The sequence below is a fragment of the Loxodonta africana genome, chromosome 12, assembly GCF_030014295.1.
Source record: "Loxodonta africana isolate mLoxAfr1 chromosome 12, mLoxAfr1.hap2, whole genome shotgun sequence".
Classification (NCBI taxonomy): domain Eukaryota; kingdom Metazoa; phylum Chordata; class Mammalia; order Proboscidea; family Elephantidae; genus Loxodonta; species Loxodonta africana.
This window is the reverse complement of record NC_087353.1, coordinates 90,206,945-90,234,274: the sequence shown is the minus strand read 5'-3', so window position 1 is coordinate 90,234,274 and position 27,330 is coordinate 90,206,945. Positions and strand designations below refer to the sequence as shown.

The 27,330-nt window shown below is 46.1% G+C and overlaps 1 protein-coding gene across 1 annotated transcript; it reads left to right on the top strand.

Moving 5' to 3' along the window:
* Positions 1-1,695: 1,695 nt before the first annotated feature.
* ZP3 (zona pellucida glycoprotein 3) lies at positions 1,696-8,985 on the top strand. Its single transcript, XM_003416567.3, is given in 9 exon segments — positions 1,696-2,094; positions 4,063-4,181; positions 4,979-5,082; positions 5,154-5,331; positions 5,435-5,552; positions 8,087-8,178; positions 8,312-8,460; positions 8,837-8,857; positions 8,860-8,985. Coding segments are annotated over 9 exon segments (1,179 nt in total). The 5' UTR covers positions 1,696-1,731; the 3' UTR covers positions 8,895-8,985.
* Positions 8,986-27,330: the final 18,345 nt, after the last annotated feature.

Here is a 27,330-nt window from a genome sequence, read left to right as displayed (position 1 = left end):
TTATTTTGAGATGTCCTCATCACTTTTTGAGCATTTTTTGGCATAACAAGATGTTCCGGGCTCCCTTTGTACTTTCCTGGTCCTGGAACTAGCCATTTCTCTAAGGAACCCTAGATCCTGTTCTTAGAGGAGAATGATGTTTAGAAACCAGTATCTGGCCTCTGAAGAATTTTAAGGAAAATGTTCGGGACCGGCAGCCACGTGTTTGTGGTTGGTACATTCTGGCACCAAGGGGACAGTGTTTCCCCCCAAAATGCAAAAGACTCTAGAATCTGGGCTGGGGTTGGGATGAGGTTGGGTGATAGGGGGTCTCTAGGAGGCACATCCGCTTTCCTGAAAAGGGGCATACAGGCCTCCCTCCACATGACCACCTCCACTCCATGTGCTACGGCCTCTCTCTCATCTTTACCCAGACTTTCCTCATCATACATGCTCACCCCTTAGAATCACACACCTACCTCCACTGATTTCTCCATATCTTTTTTTTTTTTTTTGAACCCTCTAAGGGGTATTAGCTCCATGGCAGGGAGGAAGAGGGGACAGATATGAGACTTCAGGGAGGCTCTGCTCTCTGGTCCCCAGCTGGCCCAACCCTAATCCCAGTACAACCAGCAGACACAGCTAAAGGTAACAAGCATGCAGATGAGCCTCTCCCAGCAGGGTCCTCTCTTAGGACACAGTGTCCCCAGCTAGCTGTCCCAGTGCCACAGCTTCAGCTGGTACCCTCCTTCTGGGCCTGTCAGGCAGGAAACCCAGAGGGAGGTGTTTCCCCAGGAACAGACCATTGGGGTGGGCTTTCACCTGGCTCTCTCTGCTGATCAGGTCAAAGACAAGGAGCTGAAGGAGCTTCGCCCAGGCCCGCCACACAGTAGGCCATTGGTAGACTCTGAGTCTGTCAGTCCTTCACCACCCTCCGTGAGGACAAGGGCAGCAGCCTCCTGACTCTTGTCACCAGTCCTGCCCCTTCCTAGCCACAGCTGACCAGATCATTCACCTGCTTCAACATCTTCCCATGACCTCCCTAGCCCAAAAGGCAAAGTCTAACATTTCAGCCCGGAACCTTCCTGATCCTCCCTGCCCACCTCCCCAGCCTCCTAAACTGCCACCTGACCTCCCACCCCCAGGGCCTGATGCTTCAGCAACTCTGAGCTCCTAGGTACCCCCCGACCTAAGCCTGACCAGTGATTTCCCCTTTCTACACCTCTGTTCACATAGCTGCCTCTGTCTGAACCCTCTACTCATAAAACTCCTCTTGTCTCTTAATTGATGCCCCTCCTGTTCTCCCCTTGGACTGTGCTTCCTGGCATTTCTGATCAAATTCTCCCCACCCTTCAATCAAGGCCTTACTCCTGTTCCCTCCCATCAACCTAGTGACAGCTCTTGGCTCCCTACTGGGCTGTGAGCTTCCTGAAAGCAGGGCCAGCAAAGGGCTGGATGTGTAGGGTGGCATAGAGAAGGGGTCAGAAGTCACGGCTGACCAGGCTGCCAGCTCAGCGCTTCTCCAACTTCCGTGTAAATACAAATCACTTGGAGATAGCTAAAACCCAGATTCTGATGCAGTAGGCTGGGTGGGGGCTGAGATGCTGCATTTCTAACAAGCTCCCAGGTGAACCCCATTCTGCTGGACCAGGGACCGCTTTGAGTGGCAAGTGCCTAGCCCAGTGGATTGGCTGGGGAAGGGAGGCACGTGGGAGCCCAGGTGTGAGTGGGCCATCATCCTGGGAGTATAAGATGGCTAGGTGGTACTGCTGTGGACCGTGCTGGCGTGGCTCTGCAGGTATCATGGGGCTGAGCTACAGGCTCTTCATTTGCCTTCTGCTCTGGGGAGGGACGGAGCTGTGCTACCCCCACCCCCTCTGGCTCCTTCAGGGTGGAGCCCATGGCCCTGTGTCATCCCCACAACCTGTGCTGGTGGAATGCCTGGAGGCTCAGCTGGTGGTCACTGTCAGCAGAAACTTCTTTGGCACTGGGAAGCTCGTCAGACCTTCAGACCTCACCCTGGGCCCTGAGCACTGTGAGCCCCTGGTCTCTGAGGACACTGGCGACGTGGTCAGGTTTGAGGTTGGGCTGCATGAGTGTGGCAACCGTGTGCAGGTGAGGCTTGGGTGGGAGTCGTGGGAGGCGGAGGGGGAGATGGAACGAGAGCAGTTCCCTCTTACTCATGGGTGGAGGAGGTGGAGCAGCTGAGGCCTGAAGCTGGGGATGGGGCAGGAGACCTCTAGCTGCCTGAATCAGGGAGGTGGGGTAGGGTCCAGAGGCAGCAGTGAACTCTGGGCCAGAAGGGGCACCCTACCCCAATTCCTCCTAAGGATTTATGAACCCCTTGGAGGGAATCCAGGAGATATAGGCCTACAGGACAGTGTGCGTGGGTATGTGTGTGGGATAGGGCATCAGGCACTTGGTTGGGGGCACTAGACACTTGTATGGAAGAGAGATTTTGACACTTCAGAAAGCCCAGAAATAATCATTGTGGAAGACCAGATTTTGACCTGCCTCCTCACTCGTGTCTAATGGCTTGGCCACCCTGAATTAAAAGTGGGTAAAAGGAGGAGGAAGGCAATACTGTCACCTCTGTGTTCAAGAACCTGAGACAGACCTTAATCCAATCTTTGGAGGTAGTTCAAGTGGGAGAGGTAGCTCAAGTGGGAGAGGCAGGTGCTTGAAAAAAATTAAAAAATAAGGGACCTCATATAAAGAGAATCACAGACAGATCCCTCCCCCAAAGCAGTGGGGAAACAGAAGCTCAGATTACAAGGAAGGGGTCTTTCAGCAAGGCAGGGCCAGAACCCAGGGCCCTAGCTGTGTTTCCCCAGGGGAATTCCTAGCCCTGTGGAAGGCCTGTCCTCCCTCCAACTGTGAGGCCCCAGCCTTCTGGACTCCAAGTGGGTGTGGCCAAGCCTAGTCCTCTAGCCAGAGCTCCGGTGTTAGGTATAGTCCCCAGACTTGCCTTGAGGACTCACGGCCCCTGTTTCCGGGGTCGGGGCGTGTTGGCAGAGAGCTGCAGGAGTTATTTGTAATTCCCAAACTTTACATATTAGAATCACTGAGGGAAACATCTAAAAACCTGTTGTCCAGGCTGCACCCTGTACCAATTAAATCAGAAGGGGAGTAAGAGGCAGATATCAGTATTCAGACCCCAGGTGATTCCAGTGAGGAGCAAACCTTGGCAATTCCTTTCCCTAGTACAGTAAGAATCACCTGGGGCCAGGGTCAGTCACAGGTGTTGGAGCTGTGTCTCAGGCTTGGTTTAACGCTCTGCTGCCACTGTGAAACTAATTCTTGAACGAGGGGCTTCACATCTTCACTTTGCACTGGGTTCCACAAACCAGGCAGCCAGTTCTGCCTGGGACATTTGCTAGGAGAGAACTGGGACGCCCTACTCTGAGGACTGAGCCAGTCAGGGCAGGAAGCTAACTGGGCCTCTGGTGCAGCACAATTGGAGGGTACAAACTGCCCTGATAGCACCTGCCTGCGCGCTTCCTGGGATGCCCTGGTGGTGTAGTGGTTAAGTACTACTAACGCTGTTAACCAAAAAAGGCCAGTTCGAATCCACCAGGCGCTCTGAAACTCTATGGGGCAGTTCTACTCTGTCCTATAGGGTTGCTATGAGTCGGAACCGACTCGATAGCAATGGATCTGGTTTTTGTTTTGGTGTTCTTCCTGCCTTGGGCCACAGCTACACCAGCTGCCCTCCCTGTGAAATGGACTTTCTTGGCCCTAGGCCTCCTCTGAAAAAGGAACCTGTGTACGGTGAGGTGGGGGAGGCAGCAGGAGGAGGAGAGAGCATATCCCAATTTGTCTAGTCATCAGGCACCGCTTGGTGTCTGGCACTTAGTTGACAGAGACTCTAGAGGTTGTGTCACCATTCAGAGGTGAAGAATCTGAGGTGCAAAATGGTGCCCTTATCCAGGCTCTCATTCAGGTCGGTAAAGCCAGGTTTTATTACAGATCCTGTATTTCCCCTCTCCAGCCCCCGGCAGGCTGCCCTTGCCATCCTTGCCTGGGGCAGGTGCACCTTGGGTACCTGATCCTGGAAGCGTTAACACCTTGTTTTTCCTTCAGGTGACTGATGATGCTCTAGTGTACAGCACCTTCCTGCTCCACAGCCCCCGCCCTGTGGGAAACCTGTCCATCCTGAGGACTAACCATGCTGAGGTCCCCATAGAGTGCCACTATCCCAGGTCAGTGAAGACCGAACCTGCCACAGCCCTGAGTCAAAGGCCCCTCACCCTCATACCTGACTATCAGCCTACCTGTAACACCTGCAGGCCCAGCTGGGAGACACCACATATTTGAGGCTGTGGTTACTGTCCTTAGCCCTAGGTGGGAGTAGGACTTGCTGGGTCTAGTTTGATCCTCCTAAATGCATCCAAAATTAGGCTACCTCTTAGTAGCAGCCACAGAATCCTGGGGGGTGCAGAGAAGGCACTGCTGGCCTCAGACCCTGACCCCCACCCCCTCAAGCCTCTAGAGTTAGTCAACAAGGAGAGCAGATCTGGGTCTAGAAATCAGGGCTTACATTTTGACCCCAGATATGCTGACTCAACCTACATCTTAAGATCCCAGGTGATTCTTATGTATAATTTTGAGAACCACTGCTATACAGTGGTTCTCAGAAAAGTCCCCAACCAGCAGCAACAGCATCACCTGGGAACCTGCTAGAAATGCAAATTCTCAGTGGGAGTTCAAACCAGAACTGGCTTGAAGCCCTGCTAGAAACCAAGCTTCTAGCTTCGGATGTAGTGGTCTTCATGCCGCAGTCCAGATGCTGTCACGGGCGGGCTGGATGGACCCAAGGATGGAGTCCCAGTATAGAGGAGGTGGGAGCTCTAGAAGGTCAAGGGGCAGGCTTAGACTGTTCAGCTTGGTTGCAGCTGAGGATTCTTGCAGTGGGGTAGAAATGAGATACCCCCTCCATGGGGGCCCAGCTGGGGTGAGCCCTGGGGAAGGTGGGCAGCAACTGTTGCTCTTCTCCCAGGCAGGGCAATGTAAGCAGCCATGCGGTCTTGCCCACTTGGGTGCCCTTCAGGACCACGGTGCTCTCAGAGGAGAAGTTGGCATTCTCTCTGCGCCTGATGGAGGGTAAGCAAGGAGGGCTGGAGGGGTCTGGCAGGGAAAGTTCTTGGCATCTTTAAACCTGGACTGCTTTTCAGAGGACTGGAGCACTGAGAAGAGGACTCCTACCTTCCGCCTGGGAGACACAGCCCATCTTCAGGCAGAGGTCCACATGGGCAGCCATGTGCCACTGCGACTGTTTGTGGACCACTGTGTGGCTACGCCAACGCCAGCCAGGACCACCTCCCCTCATCACACCATTGTGGACTTCCACGGGTGAGGGCTGGGCTATGTTTAGGGAAACTTTACAACAAGGGGCTCCTGACAACCCAACAGCCACCTTACATAGGCTCTAATGTCATTTTTGTCTTCGTCACAGTTGTCTTGTGGACGGTCTCTCCGATGCCTCCTCTGTATTCAGAGCCCCCAGACCGGGTCCAGATACTCTCCAGTTCACAGTGGATGTGTTCCACTTCGCTAATGACTCCAGAAACACGGTAATAGCTTTTCTTCTACTCTGCGATAAGGCTGAACTCTGACCAAGCTTAAAATCCTGTCATTCACTAGCTCTCCGTGTAAGCAACCAACTTGATTGCTTTGTTCCTGTTCTAACTTTCCAAGCAGAAACAGCCATGAGCTTGAGGGAGATAGGGTTTCCAAGGAACAGCTGGTGGGTTTGAGCTGTGGACCTTTTTGGTTAGCAGCCGAGCTCATAACCAGTGTGTCACCAATGCTCCCAGAGAAGGCATAAGCAACATAAGCTTTTAAAGAAATAGGTTTAAAACACCCCACAAAGGATGGGGAAGGAGCCAGGGGCTGTAGGAATAAAACAAATGAGAACGGGAGCCCCAGGAGGCTCAGCTGACAGCTCAAATAAGATGAGGACCAACAACCATACAACCATGGACCTTGACCTTGCCTAGGTCAGCAGGGCAGGAACCCAGTTGAGCAAGAGTTGAGTGAAAGACTTGACAAAAAGTAGTTGTCGGCCTTCCTGGAGGTATCCTTGAAGGGCAAGATTTTCTTTCTTTTTTTAATGGGATGGCTTCTTGGGCTTGATCATAGTCTAGATCAGTGTTTCTGAAACCTGAATGTGCATAAGCCCCACCTTAAGGGCTTATTGAACACGTTGTTGGCCCTACCCTCAGGGTTTCTGATTTAGTTTGTCTGCAGTGGGCTGAGAATTTACAAGTCAAGGCTGACTTCAGAGGTGGTCCAGCGGGTAAAAGGTTGGGTGGGGGCGGGGGGAGGAATCTTAGCACAGGTGGTGGCCATCAGCATGGGTTAAAACTAAGCTAGTATCTGCATCTCCAGAAACTGGAGCGGGGGAATGGGGGTAACTACAACTAGAGAACAGTGCTGATCAACGGGAGGTAGCCTGAGCTCTAGGAAAGTTCTCCAACAGTGGGGAAGGATGACTCGGCAGAGCCATAGCACATAAAGAGAAGGAACAACTTTATTCAATAGCTAGAGCAAAGCCACCAAGATAGCATATGCTCCAGATAGCACCGGAAGAATGTACTGGAAGGAAGCTAAAGATAAAAGTAGTTCCTTTCCTGGACTAGGGATGCTAAAGGATCAGGAAGCTCCTCTCTAATGGGGTAGCTAGAAGCACAGAGCAAGGCAGGTTTACAGAAGACAGATAATCAGAAGTGTACCCTGGCTTGTTAAAAGACACAAAGAACTTAAGTGGTGTCATATTTTTTGAGATAGTTTTCCTGCTGATACACTTAGCCACTAGGTGGTGGCCAAGGCTTGTAGCTCTGCAGAAGTTCTTCAGCTAGGAGGCTCCATGTCCGTGCAGAGTAGGGCAGGCAGGTATTGAAGACCTACCTAGAATATGAAGGGAAACTCTGACCTGGGGATGACTCTGACAAGTGGATCAGCGCCTACTTGAGGTAGTAGGATTGGGTACCAGCTCTACTGGGATAAGGAGATCATGATCTTGCAGGGGAGTTGATAGCTCAATTGGGTTTTGGAGCCCTTGGCTCCAGGCAGGCTACTTATGCGCCTTCTCGAGCATTTGTTAGACAAGGACGGTCAAGTACCATTTCTGAGAAGTTATAGTTCTGCCAGGTCTAGGCCAGGGTACTAGTCTAGTGTCACCTTCTGGTTCACATGTCATGGACAGATTGATAATAGATTCCTATAGGGCAGCTAGGGAACACTGGTGGTCTCGGGTAGAATTCTCACCTTCCATGCAGGAGACCTGGGTTCGATTCCCAGTCAGTGTACCTTATGCATAGCTACCACTCCTGTCAGTGGAGATTCGTATGTTGCTATGATACTAAACACGGTTCAGCAGAGCTTTCAGAATAAGACTAGGAAGAAAGGCCTGGTGACCTGCTTCTGGAAATCAGCCAGTATAAACCAATGGATCCCAATGGTCTGATCTACAACTGATCATGGATGATATAGGACTGGGAAGTGTTTTGTTCCTGTTGTGTATGGAGTCAGAGTTGGGCTGACCTGATGGCAGGTTAACAACATATAGGAGGCATATACCTGAGAAAGAATAGCAGATCAGGGAAGCTTGCCTAAGGAAATAGCCAGAAAGCTGACTCCAGGTATGAAATGAGAACTCCAAAGAAGCTAGTTGAAGAGATCTCTAGTACCTAAGGACTTCAAGTCACAGAAGTAACTTGCCCCATTCAATTCTACATTGAAAAATGGATCAATGCTCACAATCACATCTCCTGAAAAAGAAGAAAAATAGCATGTCATCTAGTCAGGTGGCAGCCTTAAGAGCCCTGCTAAGTATTTAAGTGTCCTATTTCCCCAGCACCATCCCTGAGGTTCTCACTTTATGGGCCCAGGGTTCGGCATGCTAAGTAGACAAGTTCACTGAAAGGTTGGGGAGGTAAAGATCATGAGTCTCTACCTAGGATCAGATTTGCTGCTTGCTCTGCAATCTTAGGTGAGTTAACCTTTGGAACTCTAGTTCTGCATCTCCAAAATGGGGCTCTTCATCCTCACAGGGTTAAAGATTATATTAAGAACTGGCTTGCCTAATAATAGCTATTACTTCCAGGTCTATATCACCTGCCATTTGAAGGTCACTCCAGCCAACCAAGCCCCAGACCAACTAAACAAAGCCTGTTCCTTCAGCAAGTCTTCCAATAGGTAAGATCAGATCTTATGACTAGAGTAGAACCCAGCTAGTCACCCCTCATGTCTATTCCTCCAGTATACACGTTAATCAGCGGACTTTCCTGCAGGCAGCAAAACCCTGATAAATCTCTTCTTTCCTTTTTAGCTGGTCCCCAGTAGAAGGCACCGATGACATCTGTGGATGCTGTAACAAGGGTGACTGTGGCAGGCCAGGCGTTTCTAGGAAGCTGTCCCCCACAGAGCAGCTGTTAACGAGCCAGCAGCAGAAGTCTGCTTCCCGCAAACGCAGGCATGGTATGTCTTAGGGCAGCCACAGGGCTATTGCCCACCCTACTATCTAGGGTACCTGCTGCCACTTCATGGGAGAACAGTGTTGCAAACTTGTCCCCATTCAGGCTGTTCCCCCCTAGGGGGTTGGGGCTTAAGGCCTTCTGCCACAAAGCTTAGGGATAAGTAGGAGGGGCTCCAAGCCCCCATCCCAGCTTCAGCCAGGGCAGCACTGCTATTATCCTGGGATTCTACTGAAACATAACTCGGGGTGTAGGGAAGAGAATACAACTGTTAGGGCAAAACCCCCCAGCTCAGCAGCTAAGAACAGGAACAACTGAGCTGATTCCTGGAGCAGGAAGCAGGGGCAGGGAACTAAGGTAAACTTGGGTATCATTTACAGTGGCAGAAGAAGCAGACGTCACTGTGGGGCCTCTGATCTTCCTGGGGAAGGCTGGTGACCATGGAATGGAGGAATGGACCTCTGCTGCTCACAGCTCCATGGCACTGGGTTTAGGCCTGGTGGTGGTGGTGACCTTGACTCTGGCTGCTGTTGTCCTGGGTCTTGCCACCAGGTGGCGTGCTGTTTCCTACCCTGTGATGTGTCCTGTGTCTGCTTCCCAATAAAAAAGCAACCTCAAGTGTGTAGTGTGGTGACTGTTTATGGGTGTAGGGGTTGGAAATATCTGCCGTGGGCTGAAATGTACAATCCAACAAATACTACCATACCTCCAGTGTTTGTCTGTACAATGGGAGGCAAACTGTACTCTCCCTGGTTCTAGGCAACGTAGCCTTCCTGGGGACAGGGCTGCTTTTCCCAGGGGCAAATGTAATCTGGGACCTGATGTCTCCAAGGAGACTAGTCATCTAGTGCTGCTATAACAGAAATACCACAAGTGGGTGGCTTTAACAAAAACTTAGTCTAGGAGGCTAGAAGTCTCAATTCAGGGCACCAGCTCCAGGGAAAGGCTTTCTGTCAGCTTTGGGAGAAGGCCCTTGTCATCACTCTCCCCCTAGTCTAAGGAACTTCACAACAGAGGCACCCTGGGTCCAAAGGGCATGTTCCCCTCCTGGTTCTTAATTCTTGGTGGCATGAGGTCCCTTCTTTCTGCTCCTTTTATCTCAAGAGACTGACTAGAGATATCTTAATCCTGTAGTTTGTCCTGCCTCATTTAACATCATAGAGGTTAGAATTTACAACACAAAATATCAGATGACAAAATGGACAGTCACACAATACTGGGAATCATGGCCTAACCAAGCTGACACATTTTGGGGAGACACAGTTCCTAATATGGGGCAAAAGTGAAGTGAGCCTGGCCAGTCTGGCTTCTAGGCTAGCAAAGGGGTTTTGTATCTCTTCTGGACACGACTGATCTGACTCTAGGTTGGAGGGCAGGGAGGAAAGAGGACTTCTAGCCCTGAAATCCCCAATCAACACCCCTTCCCCTCCTTTCCCTGTCTTGCTAACCACGAATTTGTTTTGAGCAAGATTTTCCAGGAAGTCGCAGCAGATAGTGGCTCTGTCCACTAAGCTGGCCTAAGCTAGACCTTGGAGCATGTGCAGATAGAGATCGAGTCCTTCACCAGACCCTGGACCAGACTGTCACCAGAAAATATTTCCCAGCCCATGGTTCCACCTGATTCCATTTGAGAAGCGAGGGGTCCCGCCACACGGACATCTGACAGAAGATCCGGATCTCCAAATGTGGATGTGGGAGGGCAAGGGCAGAGAGTTCCAGGTGCCAAACCTAACCCCTGGACGCCATTGGAAATAAAAAGTTCCCCAACCCCTCAGATGGGGAGCACGTGGTCTTATGGTCCCTAGACCCCTCACTGCTCCTTATTTGAGAAGACAATAAACTTGGCACTTTGTTTCCCTTGCAATTTAGTGTCCGTCTTATCTCAAGCGACGAATAGGACAGGAAAAGAACCTGAGCAGTGTTCGGTTACAGCCCCCTTTCCCTGGAGGAGCAGGCAGAAAGCTAGTGTGTTCAGATGATTGGGTTGCGATGACAGGATGGTCCTTAGTTCTGCTTCCCCTCTGGTCTTGGACAATAGTCACCTTGAGCCTAGAGCTGCCTTGAGGAGCACATCTGGGGCTGTGAACTTCTTTTTGACCAAGTCCCCAGCCCTGGGATGAGAGCCTTTGCTTTGTATGGTGGGTAGGAGGCCTCTGGAGGGCCGGGACCTGTCCTGTGTTGTCATTGAAGGGAAGCCCCTTTACATTACACCCCAATGAAGTGGCCTTCCTTCCCCAGATCCTGTGAGCTTCTAGCAAGGGAGTGGTGCCCCAGGGATGCCCAGGGAGCTTGGGACCCTATCTCTAAGCTGCCTTCCAGGGGCTCATAACATGTGTTGGGAAAAAGTTACTAAAACCGAAATCTACTCTCAACCCAGAAAGCCCCTCCGCAAAAACAGAAGAGAAAGAAAATTTTATTATTGAATAAGCATTAAACCAGAATGTGACGCACCACAGGCAAAAAGAAATCTTACCCAATATAAAAAAATCCAATACAAAAAGAAATCTTATCCTTAATTATACAGCTGAGTGGATACAGCTCATTACATTCATAATTAAAACAAAATTGCCAACTTTCTAGCATCTTTTTTTTTTTTTTTATGGCAGGATACCTGAAGTGAGGCTAATCTTCCAGGAAACAGGAAGGTAGGGGAGGCTCACCTGGAGTTACATTTCAAAGAGGTGAAAGCTGTCAGGTCTTTCAGGAGACCTCTTAGAGTTACATACTTTTCAAAAAAAAAAAAACCCATTGCCCTTGAGTCAATTCCGACTCATAGGGACCCTAGAGGACAGAGTAGAATTCCCCCATAGAGTTTCCAAGGAGCGCCTGGTGAATTTGAACTGCCAACCTTTCTGTTAGCAGCCGTAGCACTTAACCACTACACCACCAGGGTTTCCCATGCTTCTCAAAGAGACAAGGAATTTATAAGTTACCTAAAAAGAATTCTGAAGGAACCCGGAAGGAAGGGAACCTCTTCCCTTATCCTGAACAGGTGATTTAGAAAATAATATTGGAATCATTATTCCCTGTCTTTGAGCATAGAGAATGTGACCCAGCTGGAGCTGGGCCCACAAAGACTCACAAGGACACATCAACTGGGCCCTAAGATAAAGACAATAGATGCGACAATCTTGAAAATTATCTGTTAGGAAAGAAAAATATCTTTTAGGGAACTTCTCATAGAAAGCCAATCAAACAGACACAAAAGGCTTCCTACTCTTACCTTTTTCTATTGACATTTAGTGAACAGAAATTTGTTGGACCAATGAAGGCCTTCCTGACTGTCCTTACTGAAACCTGTACCATTGACTGTTAAGAAAGATGATTCAAAATGTAGGATCACAGTTTCTGGCCAATTGGTGAAAAGGTAAAGCTTTCAATGGTTTCGTCCATTTGTAACATTAATATATACCGATGACTCTATAACTTGCCTTGGACTCTGGCAGACATGGCTGTGGCAGCATGCTTGTCTGTTTTCCCATTCTTGCCTGTTCTGCAACATTCTCTGAACTGGGGCAGACACAGCTGTTGTGGTAGCATGCTTGTCCCTTTTTCCCACCTTTGTTCTGTAATAGTTCCTTGGATTTGGGTAGACATTAGCTCCGGCAGCATGCTTATCCACTTGCTACTTTTGCTTTTGAATATATGCCAAATAACCCTTTCTTTTTGCTTTGCTAAACTTTGTGATGTTTTTTATCCTACAACACAGGGAGAATCAAAACCTCTTATTTTCATTTGTACCTTTCCTTACAAACGGAATGGGAGGTCATGCTCTCTAGGCTGTGCAGTGTGAGGCCCTTCATAGTGGGCTGGCCAACCTTGCCCCAGACCCAAGTCGTTCCCAATATCACTGGGTGATGGTTGCCTTCACTCTGTAGAACCCAGGTTTGCTAGTGCCAAAGAGAGAAATTGAGAACAGATATCTTGCTTTGATTTTGGTGTTTTCTTACTCACGAAACCAAATATTCACTTTAAAGAAATTGCTGGCCAAAATTAATCTACCAATAACTTTTCTTTCACCCTAAATTGCAAATCTTTTCTTTCCTGCTTGAAGCCAGGCTTACTAAATTTGAATATCCAAAGATATGGTTGGATCAAGGTTTGAGACTATACTGTAAACTGATAGCCCGAGATCTCAGTAAAAGAGGGAGGGCAGGATTCAATCAACCAGGTTAAGATTAGCCAATGGTTGATCTATATTTCTCTATTCTCTTTAATGGAGCCTTGGTGGTGCAGCAGTTAAGAGCTCTGCTGATAACCAAAAGGTCAGCAGTTTGAATCTGAATCCACCAGCTAGCTGGTCCTTGGAAACCCTATGGGGCAGTTCTACTCTGTCCCATAGGCTCACTCTGAGTCCACTCAACAGCAATGGATCATCTCTTTATATAAGCCCCATTGTACCTATCTTCTTTGAGCCATTTGCTTTTTCTGGAATCAAAATGATCTCCCTGTATGCATATAGAATAACCTCTCAGAATAAGGTACGTTCAAAATTCGGCATCTTCGTCATCTAGTGCTGCTATAACAAAAATACCACAAGTGGGTGGCTTTAACAAAGAGAATTTTATTCCCTCACAGTCGAATAGGCTACAAGTCCAAATTCAGGGCGTCGGCTCCAGGGGAAGTCTTTCTCTTTCTGTTAGCTCTGGAGGAAGGTCCTTGTCGTCAATCATCCCTTGGTCTGGGAGCATTTCAGCACAGAAACTTCAGGTTCAAAGGGCATGCTCTGCTCCCAGCACTGCTTTCTCGCGGTATGAGGTCCCCCTGTCTTGCTGCTCACTTCTCTCTTTTATATCTCAAAAGAGATTGGCTTAAGACACCATCTAATCTTGTAGATCTCATCAATATAACTGCCGATAAACCATTTTATTACATCATAGTTATGGGATTTCCAACACACAGGGAAATCACCTCAGATGACAAAATGGTAGACAATCATACAAGGGAATTGTGACCTAGCCAAGCTGACAGATATTTTGGGGGACACAATTCAATCCATGACAGTGAGTTTTGATTTTTTTTTTTTTGCATATTTTAAAAATAATTTTTATTGTGCTTTAAGCGAAAGTTTACAAATCAAGTCAGCCTCTCACATATAAACTTATATACACCTTACTACATACTCCAGTTTACTCTCCGCCTAATGAGTCAGCCCGCTCCCTCCTTCCAGTCTCCTTTCGTGACCGTTTTGCCAGTTGCTAACCCTCTCTACCCTTCCATCTCCCCTCCAGACAGGAGTTGCCAACACAGTCTCAAGTGTCCACGTGATACAAGTAGCTCACTCTTTATCAGCAGCTCTCTCTAACCCATTGTCCAGTCCATTCCATGTCTGACGAGTTGGCTTCGGGAATGGTTCCTATCCTGGGCCAACAGAAGGTTTGGGGACCCTGACCACTGGGATTCTTCTAGTCTCAGTCACACCATTAAGTCTGGTCTTTTTGTGAGAATTTGGGGTCTGCATCCCACTGTTCTCCTGCTCCCTCAGGGGTTCTCTGTTGTGCTCCCTGTCAGGGCAGTCATTGGTTGTGGCTGGGCACTATCTAGTTCTTCTGGTCTCAGGATGATGTAAGTCTCTAGTTCATGTGGCCCTTTCTGTCTCTTGGGGAGTTCTGATTATTTTTAACACCAGTTACACACTGAGAGCCTGAGGGCCCTGGTGGCTGAAATGGGGCTAGTCCCTGATGGGTAGGGTTGTTAGGCATAAACTGACCAGAGCCAGAAGGTGCTTAGATGTGTCTGAAATGGCTCTTGGTCTCTGTGGCCTAGGTTCTGGGTGCAGGGGTTCAGGTGCATTGACTTTGGCAGAGGCAGATGTCTAAAGAGTGAGGTTTTCTGCAGGTCAGGGGCTATTGAGAAAAAAGGACCCTTGATCTCAATCTTTGGCAGTTTGGGTGTGGTCCTCCAACCACTGTTGCCACTACTTGGGAATTTGTTGGAAATGCAGTTTCAGGTCTCATCCCAACCTAAGAATATTCATATTAAAATCCTCAGGTGATTCAGGTGCATATTAAAATGTATTCTGCTAGAGGATTCAGCTGCAACAATGGGCTCAAGCATAACAACGACTGTGAGGATGGTGCAGGACCTGGCAGTGTTTCATTCTGTGGTACACAGGGTCTCTATGAGTTAACAGCACCTAACGACAACAACAGAGTCTTTGAATCAGAATTGTGCCCACCTATTAAGCAGGTTATGGAAACCCTGGTGATGTAGTGGTTAAGACCTATGGCTGCTAGCCAAAAGATTGGCAGTTGAAATCCACCAGGCGCTCCTTGGAAACCCAATGGGGGAGTTCTACTCTGTCCTGTAGGGTCGCTGTGAGTCAGAATCGACTCGATGGCCACAGGTTTGGTTTTGGTTTTTTAGTAAGCAGGTTATAGGAGCCTGGTGACACAGTGGTTAAGAGCTATGGCTGCTAACAAAAAGGTTGGCAGTTTGAATTCACCAGCCGCACCTTGGAAACCCTATGGGGCGGTTCTACTCTGTCCTGTAGGGTCACTATGAGTCAGAATTGACTTGATGGCAAAGGGTTTTTTGTTTGTTTGTTTAAGCACATTTTGGAATTCTGTGCCAGAGAGTAAAAGGCTGGGGTTCTAGGGGTAGGGGTAGGGGGCATGTCTTAGTGCTGCTATAACAGAAATACAACAAGTAGATGGCTTTAACAGAGAGAAATTTATTCTCTCACAGTCTGGGAAGCTAAAAGTCTAAATTCAGGGTGCCAGCTTCAGAGGAAGCTTTCTGTCTTCATGAGCTCTGGGGGAAGGTTCTTGTCATCCATCCTTCCCTGGTCTAGGAGCTTCTCAGCATGGGGATCCTGGGTCCAAAGGACAAGCCCCACTCCTGGTAATTCTTGCTTGGTGGTAAGGAGGTCCCTCTTCTCTCTGCTCGATTCTTTCATTTGTATCTCAGGAGACTGACTCAAGATCCAAACTGATCCTATAGATTGAGTCCTTCCTCATTAACATAATTGCCTCTAATCCTGCCTCATTACCATCACTGCTGTTGTTAGGGGCCATCAAGTCTGTTCCAACTTATAGTGACCCTACATATAACAGAAGGAAACACCGCCTGGTCCTGCGCCATCCTCATGACCATTGTTATGCTTGAGCCCATTGTTGCAGCCACTGTATCAATCCATCTCTTTGAGGGTCTTTTTCTTTTTCACTGACCCTCTACTTTACCAAACATGATGTCCTTCTCCAGGGACTGATCCCTCCTGATAACATGTCCAAAGTATGTGAGACATAGTCTTGCCATCTCTGCTTCTAAAGAGCATTCTGGTTGTACTTCTTCCAAGACAGATTTGTTCGTTCTTTCGGCAGTCCATGGTATATTCACTATTTTTCACCAATTCCATGATTCAAAGGCATCAATTCTTCTTTGGTCTTCTTTATTCATTATCCAGGTTTCGTACTTATATGAGGAGACTGAAAACACCATGGCTTGGGTCAGGTGCACCTTAGTCTTCAAGGTGTCATCTTTACTCTTCAACACTTTAAAGAGGTCCTTTGCAGCAGATTTGGCCAATGCAACACGCCTTTTGATTTTTTGACTGCTGCTTCCATGGGTGTTGATTGTGGATCCAAGAAAAATGAAATCCTTGAAAACTTCAGTATTTTTTTCATTTATCATGATGTTGCCTGTTGGTCCAGTTGTGAGGATTTTTGTTTTCCTTATGTTGAGGCGTAATCCATACTGAAGGCTGTGGTCTTTGATCTTCTTCAGTAAGGGCTTCAAGTCCTCTTCACTTGCAGCAAGCTAGATTATGGCACCTGCATATCACAGGTTGTTAATGAGTCTTCCTCCAATCTTGATGCCCCATTCTTCTTCATACAGTCCAGCTTCTGGGATTATTTGTTAAGCATACAGATTGAATAGGTATGGTGAAGGGATACAACCCTGACACCAACTTTTCCTGACTTTAAACCACACGTATCCCCTTGTTCTGTTTGAAAGACTGCCTCTTGATCTGTGCACAGGTTCCTCGTGAGCACAATTAAGTGTTCTGGAATTCCCATTATTCACAGTGTTATCCATAATTTGTTATGATCCACAGGGTTGAATGCCTTTGCCTAGTCAATAAAGAACAGGTAAACATCTTTCTGGTATTCTCTGCTTTTAGCCAGGATCCATCTGACATCAGTGATGATATCCCTTGTTCCACCTCCTCTTCTGAATCCGGCTTGATTTCTTACAGCTCCCTGTTAGTGTACTGCTGCAACTGCCTTTGAATGATCTTCAGCAAAATTTTACTTAGTGTGTGATATTAGTGATATTGTCTGATAATTTCCACTTTCTGTTGGATCACCTTTCTTGGAAATAAGTATAAATATGGATCTCTTCCAATGGGATGAGTAGATAGTTGTCTTCCAAATTTCTTGGCATAGACAAACGAGCACTTCCAGAGCTGCATTCATTTGTTGAAACATCTCAACTGGTATTTTGTCAATTCCTGGAGCCTTGTTTTTCACCAATGTCTTCAGTGCAGCTTGGACTTCTTTCTTCAGTATTGTTGGTTCTTGGTCATATTCTGCCTCCTGAAATGATTGAACATCAACCAATTCTTTTTGGTACAGTGACTGTGTATTCCTTCCATCTTCTTTTGATGCTTCCTGCATTGTTCAGTATTTTGCCCATAGAATCCTCCACTTTTGCAACTTAAGGCTTGAATTTTTTCAGCTTGAGAAATGCTGAGCTCCCTCTCCTCTTTTGGTTTTCTAACTCCAGGTCTTTGTACATGTCATTATAATACTTTGTCTTCTTGAGCTGCCCTTTGAAATTTTCTGTTTAGATATTATGTTCAGTTAACATCATAAAGATTAGGATTTACAACACATAGGATAATCACATCAGATCACAAAATGGTGGACAACCACACAATACTGGGAATCATGGCCTAGCCTTGTTGACACACATTTTTGGGGGATGCAATTCAATCCATAACAGGGGCCTTCCTGAAAGTGGTGATCCTGGAGCAAAACTTCAAAGGACTAGTAGATCCTAGCTGGGGGAACAGAAGTCTTCATTTCCAGTAAGGGGTAGGAGTTGGGCTGGAAAGGGAGGACTTTGAAGGGCAGAAGATGGCATAAGAACTCCTGGCAGAGGGTAATGGAGCCACCAAAGGGGCTCAGAGCAGGTGAGTGACATGAACACAACTTCTGGGTCAGGAAGATCAACTGGAACAGCAGAGGGTGTGTCTTGGAGGCTGGGAAAAAGGGGGTCCCTTGGTCCCTGCTCCCTAATCCCTGTCACTTTTAGTGATGGGAGCTTGGGCAGGTCACTTCTTATGTAAGATGGTAATAACAGAACAGTTCAGGGGTTAATGAGTAACCATGAGTAGAATCATGGTTTGTGCAGCAGGCCACTGTTAAAAGGCTCTAGGCCTGGGGCCTGACTGTCTGTTTCAAATTCCACCTAGCTCTATACTGAGTGAGGCTGTTTCCTACAGAAATACCTCTAGTTAGCATTGGCTTCATTTCAGATGGAGTTATTTACTTCAGGGTTATGTTGTTTTTGTTAGTTGCCATCAAGTCAGGTCCAACTCATGACAACCTTAGGTATAACAGAATAAAATGTTGCCCACTCCTGCACCATGTCCATGATCTTTGATATGTTTGACCCCATTGTTGAGGTTATCATGTCAATCAATCTCATTGAGAGTTTTCCTGCTTTTTGCTGTCCTACAAGGAACCCTGGTGGCGCAGTCGTTAAGTGCTTGGCTGCTAACCGATAGGTTGGTGGATTGAACCCACCAAATGCTCCAAGGGAGAAAGATGTGGCAATCTGCTTCCGTTAAGATTTATAGCCTTAGAAACCCCATGAGGCAGTTCTACTGTGTTCTACAGGGTCACTATGAGTTGAAATCAACTTGACGGCAGTGACTTTGGTTCGTTTTGTTTTCTACTTTCCCAAACGTGATATCCTCTTCTAGCGATTGGTCTTTCCTAATGATGCATCATCCAAAGTAAGCAAAATGAAGTCTCGCCGTCCTCGCTTCTATGGAGCATTTGGGGCTATAAAAAAACTGTCGCTGTCAAGTTGATTCTGACTCATAGTGACCCTATAGGACAGAGTAGAACTGCCCCATAGGGTTTTCAAGGAGCAGCTGGTGGATGCGAACTGCCCACCTTTTAGTTAGCAGCCAAGCTCTTAACCACGGAACCATCAGGGCTCTATTTGGGGCTATAGCAAAGATTAAATGAGAATTCGTCTTAACATGATACTTGGTGTATAGCATGTGTTCATCTGCAGCTATTCTACAAGCTAATGCTACCCCTAGGATACCCTGGGGGGATGCTCCCTACACCAAACACCCATGTGTTACTTGCCCACAAATTTCTGGTATTGCAACATCCTGGGAATTCTTCTTTCATTCAACTTCTGCTGTCCAGCAGAAAGAGGAAGTGGCTGTGCCTGGTGTGGGGAAGAAGTGTGACAAGGACATGACCCTGAAGATCATATTCCATCAGTTCCAAATGGATCTGAGCTCAGCTGGGCAGCTGGTCGCCAGTGTGTACCTTCCTGCCTCCTAACAGGGATTGAGTGGTAAAGGAAATGAGTTGTTGTTGTTAGGTGCCGTCAAGTTGGTTCCGGCTCAGAGCGACCCTATGAACCACAGAACAAAACACTGCCTGGTCCTGCACCATGCTCACAATTCTTGTTATGCTTGAGCCCATTGTTGCAGCACTGTGTCAATCCACCTCCTTGAGGGTCTTCCTCTTTTCCGCTGACCCTCTACTTTACCAAGCACAATGTCTTTCTCTAGGGACTGATCCCTCCTGACAACATGTCCAAAGTATGTGAGAAGCAGTCTTACCATCCTTGCTTCTAAGGAGCACTCTGGTTGTACTTCTCCCAAGACGGATTTATTTGTCCTTTTGGTAGTCCATGTTATATTCAATATTCTTCACCAACACCACAATTCAAAGGCGTCGGTCAGTTCTTCTTCTGTCTTCTTTAGTCATTGTTCAGCTTTCACATACATATGATGCAATTGAAAATACCATGGCTTGGGTCAGGCACACCTTAGCCTTCAAGGTGACATCTTTGCTTTTCAACACTTTAAAGAGGTTTTTTGCAGCAGATTCACCCAATGCAATGAGCCTTTTGATTTCTTGACCGCTGCTTCCATGGGTGTGGATTGTGGATCCAAGTAAAATGAAATCCTTGACAACTTCCATCTTTTCCCTGTCTATCATGATGTTGCTCATTGGTCCAGTTGTGAGGATTTTTGTTTTCTTTATGTTGAGGTACAATCCATACTGAAGGCTGTGGTCTTTGATCTTCATTAGTACCTCAAGTCCCTTTCACTTTCAGCAAGCAACGTTGTGTCATCTGCATAAGGCAGATTGTTAGTGAGTCTTCCTCCAATCCTGATGCCCCATTCTTCTTCATATAGTCCAGCTTCCGGGATTATTTGCTCAGCATACAGATTGAATAGATATGGTGAAAGGATACAACCCTGACACACACCTTTCCTGACTTTAAACCACACACTATCCCTTGTTCTGTTTGAAAGAGTGCCTCTTGGTCTATGTAAAGGTTCCTCATGAGCACAATTAAGTGTTCTGGAATTCCCATCCTTTGAATGTTATCCATAATTTGTTACGATCCACACAGTCGAATGCCTTTGCATAGTCAACAAAATACACATAAAATATTTTTCTAGTATTCTCTGCTTTCAGCCAGAATCTATCTGACATCAGCAATGATATCCCTTATTCCATGTCCTCTTCTGAATCTGTCCTGAATTTCTCTGTCCATTTTTGCACTGCTGCAGCCACTTTTGAATCATCTTCGGCAAAATTTTACTTGCGTGTGATATTAATGATACTGTTCAACAATTTCCACATTGAGTTGGATCTTGGGAATAGGCATAAATATGGATCTCTTCTGGTCCAGTTGGCCAGGTAGCTGTCTTCCAAATTTCTTGGCATAGACGAGTGAGCATTTCCAGCACTGCATCCATTTGTTGAAACATCTCAATTGATATTCTGTCAATTCCTGGAGCCTTGCTTTTCCCCAATGCCTTCAGTACAGCTTAGATTTCTTCCTTCAGTACCTTTGGTTCCTGATCATATGCTACCTCTTGAAATGCTTGAACATTGACCAATTCTTTTTGATATAATGACTGTGTGTATTCCTTCCATCTTCTTTTGATGCTTCCTGCATGGTTTAATATTTTCCCCATAGAATCCTTCACTACTGCAACTCGAGGCTTGATTTTCTTCTTCAGGTATTCAGCTTGAGAAATACTGAGAGTGTTCTTACCTTTGGTTTTCTATCTCCAGGTCTTTGCACATGTCATTATAACACTTTGTCTTCTCAAGCTGTTGTTTGAACTCTTCTGTTCAATTCTTTTACTTCATCATTTCTTCCTTTTGCTTTAGCTGTTCAATGTTCAAGAGCAAGTTTTACAGTCTCTTCTGACACCCATTTTGGTCTTTTCTTTCTTTTCTGTCTTTTTAACGACCTCTTGCTTTCTTCATGTATGATGTCCTTGATGTCATTCCGTAACACGTCTGGTCTTCGGTCATTAGTGTTCAAAGCATCAAATCTATTCTTGAGATAGTGTCTAAATTCAGGTGGGATACACTCAAGATTGTATTTGGGCTCTCATGGACTTGCTCTGATTGTCTTCAGTCTCAGCTTGAACTTGCATATGAGCAGTTGATGGTCTATTCTATAGTTGGCCTCTGGCTTTGTTCTGACTGAGATATTGAGCTTTTCCATCACCTCTTTCCATAGATGTAGTTGGTTTGACTCCTGTGTATTCTATTTGGCAAGGTCCATGTGTATAGTTGCTGTTTATGTTGGTGAAAAAAGGTATTTGCAATGAAGAAATAATTGGTCTTGCAAAATTCTATCATGAGCTCTCTGGCATTATTTCTCTCATCAAGTCCATGTTTTCCAACTACCGATCCTTCTTTGTTTCAAACTTTCACATTCCAATCTCCAGTAATTATCAGTGCATCCCGATTGCATGTTTGATCAATTTTAGACTGCAGAAACTGGTAAAAATCATCAATTTCTTCATCTTTGGCCTTAGTGGTTGGTGCGTAAATTTGAATAATAGTCGCATTAACTGGTCTTCCTAGTAGGTGTATGGATATTATCCTATCACGGACAGTGTTGTACCTCAGGATAAATCTTGAAATGTTCTTTTTGACAATGAATGCAATGCCTTTCCTCTTCAAGTTGTCATTCCTGGCATAGTAGACAATGTGGTTGTCCAATTCAAAACAGCCAATAGCAGTCCATTTCAGTTCACTAATGCCTAGGATATCAATGTTTATACATTCCATTTCCTTTTGATGATTTCCAATTTTCCTAGATTCATACTTTGTACATTCCACGTTCTGATTATTAGTGGATGTTTGCAACTGTTTCTTCTCATTTTGAGTTGTGCCACATCAGCAAATGAAGGTCCTGAAAGCTTGACTCCATCCACGTCATTAAGGTCGACTAAACTTTGAGGAGGCAGCTCTTCCCCAGTTGTCTTTTGAGTGCCTTCCAACCTGGGGGGATCATCTTCCCACACTATATCAGACAATGTTCAGCTGGCAACCTGTCCACCACAGGTGACCCTGCTGGTATCCGAATACTGGTGGCGTAGCTTCCAGTATCACGGTAACATGCAAGCCCCCACAGTACAACACACTGACAGACACGTTGGAAGGGAGATGAGAATTGTCTCAGTTTATTCATTGACAGCCCCCTCTTTCCACAGTTGTGAGTTTCTTAAGGCTGCTATAACAAAGTACCACAAACCAGGTGGCTTACAAGAATAGAAATTCTGGAGGTTAGGAGTCCAAAATCAGGGAGAACCTGTTTCGTGCCTCTCTCCTAGCTTTTGATGATGGCTGGTGCTTTTTGGCATTCTAATCTCTTCTTCAGCCTTTCCATGGCCATATTCCTCCTGCACCGTGTCTGTGTGTCTTCTGTGTCTGTTCTTTTATAAGGAAACCAGTCATAGCAGATTAGGATCTTAGGACCTCATGTTAAGTGATAACATCTTCAAAGTCCCTAATTCCAAACAAGGTCATATTCACAGGTTAGGGGGGTTAGGACTTAGACATATCTTTTTGGGGGACACAATTACACAATCCAATCCATAACTACAGTATTGGCACAGCCTCCTATTATATAATGTGAAACTCTTGGTGAATTGACACTTTGTGTAGGGGTTTAGAATTTTGCCTCTGTGCTTCCGGTAGCCAGGGTAAAAGGGAGATGAGGTGTGTTAAAGGACAATTAAAAAGTAAAATCATGACTCACAAATATGAAAATATGTAAAAGATTTTGCTTAATTCATTAACTGAAGGACTCCTTAAGATGTAAAAACTGGTTCAAAGGAGAATTGAAGAACAGACAATACAGTGAGAAACCATTTCTCCTGGAATTCTGGGTCCATAGAGTTGGGGTGACCCACTCAAGCCATCTCCCCTTAGGTGCCCTTTTGAACCTTGAACCTTTAAGGAACTGTTTTTCTAAAGTCGTTTTCAAGTCAAATAATAGCCTAGTGAGCAGCTTAGCAGAGATCCTTTTGCCTTAGGTGTTGGGCTCTTTTGGAGACTAACGATGGCCTTCAGGAGACTACCCTGCCTGGACCCTGCCTATGTAGCCTGTTTTCACTGTCTCCTCTTTGGAGCACCTTCCTGATACCTTCCATATTTCCAGTTGACGCTGCCTGATTCGAATCATATCTAGTCAAAATAAACATATTCCGTTATACTAATTTTTGGGGTTTTTCTGCACATTTAGGTTTTTGACAATAGGCATTCAGGAATGCTGAAATGAATTTGCTGATAGATGCAAAAATGGCTTCTTTCACATGGCACAAATCAATTGCATCTCAGTGGACAAGAATTTTTTGCATTAGTATCCAAAACAAACCAAATCTGCTGCTGTCCAGTAGCTTCCAACTCATGGCAACTGCATGTGCCACAGAGTAGAACAAAGATCAGAGCTATGATCTTTGCAGATTATAGCCGAGTGAACCCTGTTGTTGTTATTAGTGCTGTCAAGTTGGTTCCGATTCATAGCCACCCTATGCACAACAGATGGAAACACTGCCCGGTCTTGCACCATCCCCACAATCGTTGTTATGCTCGAGCCTACTGTTGCAGCCACTGCGTCAATCCATCTGGTCGATGGTCTTTCTCTTTTCCGCTGACTCTGTACTTTACCAAGCATGATTTCCTTCTCCAGGGACTGATTCCTCCTGACAACATGTCCAATGTATGTAAGACGCAGTCTCACCATCCTTGCTTCTAAGGAGCATCCTGGTTGTACTTCTCCCAAGACAGATTTGTTCATTCTTTTGGCAAAACCCAAAACCCACTGCCGTCGAGTCGATTCCGACTCATAGCGACCCTATAGGACAGAGCAGAACTGCCCCATAGAGTTTCCAAGGAGCGCCTGGGGGATTCGAACTGCTGACCTCTTCGTTAAGAGCCGTAGCACTTAACCACTACGCCACCAGGGTTTCCTTCTTTTGGCAGTCCATGGTATTCAATATTCTTCGCCAACACCACAATTCAAAGGCATCAATTCTTCTTCGGTCTTCTTTATTCATTGTCCAGCTTTCACATGCATATGATGTGATTGAAAATACCATGGCTTGGGTCAGGCACACCTTAGTCTTCAAGGTGACATCTTTGCTTTTCAACACTTTAAAGAGGTCTTTTGCAGCAGATTTGCCCAATGCAATGTCTTTTGATTTCTTGACTGCTGCTTCCATGGGTGTGGATTGTGGATCCAAGTAAAATGAAATCTTTGACAACTTCCATCTTTTCTCCGTTTATCATGATGTGGCTTACTGGTCCAGTTGTGCGGATTTTTGTTTTCTTTATGTTGAGGTGTAATCCCTACTGAAGGCTGTAGTCTTTGATCTTCATCAGTAAGTGCTTCAAGTCCTCTCCACTTTCAGCAAGCAAGGTTGTGTCATCTGCATAACGCAGATTGTTAGTGAGTCTTCCTCCAATCCTGATGCTCCATTCTTCTTCATATAGTCCAGCTTCTGGGATTATTTGTTTAGCGTACAGATTGAATCCCCCACAGCAGGTAAGGAGAAAACCCTAGCTAAGAAAATCCTTTGCAGCAGTTCAGTCACATGGGGTCAGTATGAGTCAAAATCTCGACTTGAGGGCACTTAACAACAACAAAGTATCTTTACAGAAGCAGATAGCTAGGCCTTTCTTCAGTGGCACTGCTGGGTGAGTTTCAACCACCGACCTTTAGGTTAGTAGTTGAATGTAAAAGGTTTGCCCCACCTAGGGATCTGCGTGACCATCAGTTTCTTACAATTCACAGGGTTGTGAAATAGCTTAGTCAAAGACCATGGAAGGTACCCACCCGGTGTTGCCAAGTCGATCCCAACTCATAGTGACCCTCTAGGGCAGAGCAGAACTGCCCCATAGAGTTCACAGACTCACAGATAACCTGTGTGGAATGAAATTTGTATTAAAAATATTTTACTTTCATTTCAAGAGGCTTTTTCTTATCTAAGAACTCAGAAATTCCTGTCTCAAATTCAATCCTCCAGTGGGTTTTTTTTTCCTCTCTCTCACCCAAGGTTGCTAATCAACCTTTCTTTCCTGTTCCAGGAACAGACAATAACAAAACCATCAACTTGTGATTTAATGAAAGAGATTCCAGGGCTCTTTAGTTTAAATTTCTAGAGGTCTCTGGACTGTAGGTGGGTGGAGAGCCAAATCTTCCAGGAAGTTGCCTTTTTAATGTTAACTCAGTACCCTTAAGTACTTTATCACCATGGAAACCTGTATTCTTTAAGCAAAAGTTATTTCTCTGTGAATTCCCCATTGCTGATTAAATTATCACAAAAACAAACCCAGTGCTGTCGAGTCATCAAATATTGTGTTATTCTTTTGAATTAAGACGTGATTATATTTTTTAACACCTGGAAAGGCGTTTTTGCCCATTTCAAAATCTTTCACAATATTTCCTGACAGGTGTTAGATTTATCAGGTTTTTTTTTTATTTTTAGCAATAGAGTCTAAGCGTCTCCAGTGGGCTAATGGAAGTTTTCAGGGCAAGTTGGAGACCATCAGAAAGATAAAGCTGTGTCTCCCAAGGGTCCTCTTGCCCTCAACCTTTAAGCTCAGAAGCCTGACTTGCTCACATCCCACAACTGACCCCTTCTCTTGGGCAATTCATAGATCCCAAGCCAAGATGCTGGAGTATTAATTTACAATGAGAATACTAACTGAGCGGTGCGGGGCATGGCTTCAGTGTGGTTGCTTAGTGTTAAAACAAACTTCTCAGATGGATTAACTATGACCACAACTTGCAGCTAATTTCAGCCTTGCAGCAAGAGAACCAGCAAAAAGGGACGAGCCAGTTCTGAATGTATTCCGAGGGCTGGGACCTACATAATTCAATGCTTTTAAGGAAGACGGCTTCACTCCTTAGGACTGTTCAGCCATCGTGTCTTTGTCACCTGTGTAGGCCATACCTGGGTCTTGGGCAGGCGTCTTTGCCTTCACCCAGAGTGGCCAGGTGCTGTCCATTAATCAGGAATAATGAGCAAAGCAGCCGTGGCTTTTAATCAGCCCCAATCCCTCCAGAGTGTCAGATGGACACCAATTAGCTGAGGTGCTAAGCAACAAAATTCTGCCTTTCCAAACAGAACATCAGAAAGCTCTCAGTCCATTATCAGCAGTGCTGGCCCCAGCGTCCTGCCCTTTCTCAGGTGTGTGTTGATCTTTTCTTGCTCCCAGGTGAGCCTGGGGCTGCTTCCGGGATTGGAACCCTTGGAGGCTGTAACTCTGCCACCTAGAGAGGATTTAAAAGTTCATTTTTTTAATCTAAACTTCCTTGGCCACAACCACTCCCCATTCCATGGCTAACAGCCACATTCTTTCTTGAGTCATCCATGCATAGGTGACTCAAACCTAAGCCTTTGAGACAGAAGAAAAGACCCCTCCCCACCCCTGGCAGACAATTGAGGACAAAGTACCCCAGCCAGGAACATTTCTGCTCCCATTCACACCTATGCTGAGCACTTCCAGGCAAAGTATGCTTAACCTGCCCTGCTGTGTGCTGTGGCACTCAAAATTTTCTTTTAGAAAAAAATAGCATGGAAAAAAAAATCCAGACCCATTGCTGAGTCAATTCCAACTCATAGCGACCCTATAGGACAAGGTTTCCAGCATGAGGGCATTGTAAATTAGAAACCCTGGTGGTGTAGCGGTTACGTGCTATGGCTACTGACCAAAAGGTTGGCAGTTCGAATCCACCAGGCGCTCCTTGAAAAGTCCATGGGGCAGTTCTACTCTGTCCTGTAGGGTCACTCTGAGTCAGAATGGAATCGATGGCAGTGGGTTCGGTTCGGTTACATAGTAAATTAAAAAAAAAAAGAGTCCTCAGGCCATCCCCTGACTTCTCCTAGGGTCTTGAGTTTCCTACCAGAAACTTTCAATGCCTCCAAGTCTATGTGCATTTTTTCTTTTAAACACAAATATGTGTACCTTCTAATCTACCCTCTGTTATGAAAGTTCTTTTTTCACTTAACAAAAGACCTTGGCAGTCTGTTCCTGATCAGCACCTGGGAGTCTTCCTTGTTCTTTGTAAGGGCTACCTAGTGTTCCAGGATTATTTAACCAACCCCCTTCTGTGAGGCATTTAAGTTGTTTCTGGGCCTTTGCTGTGTATGTTGGGTTAAAGTTTAGTTCTCAAGTGGCCAATCTTGTTCCCTCATTTCCAGGTTCCCAAGAACATCCTACAGCAGCCTCAGAACATGCTCAGTTCCCTCTGGCCTGAAAAATCAAAGTCCATGCCCCTCAACCTCCCTCTTGCTGCTGCCCTATTTTGCTTCTTTTTATAACCAGAGCTCTTTATTTTTCTCAAATAA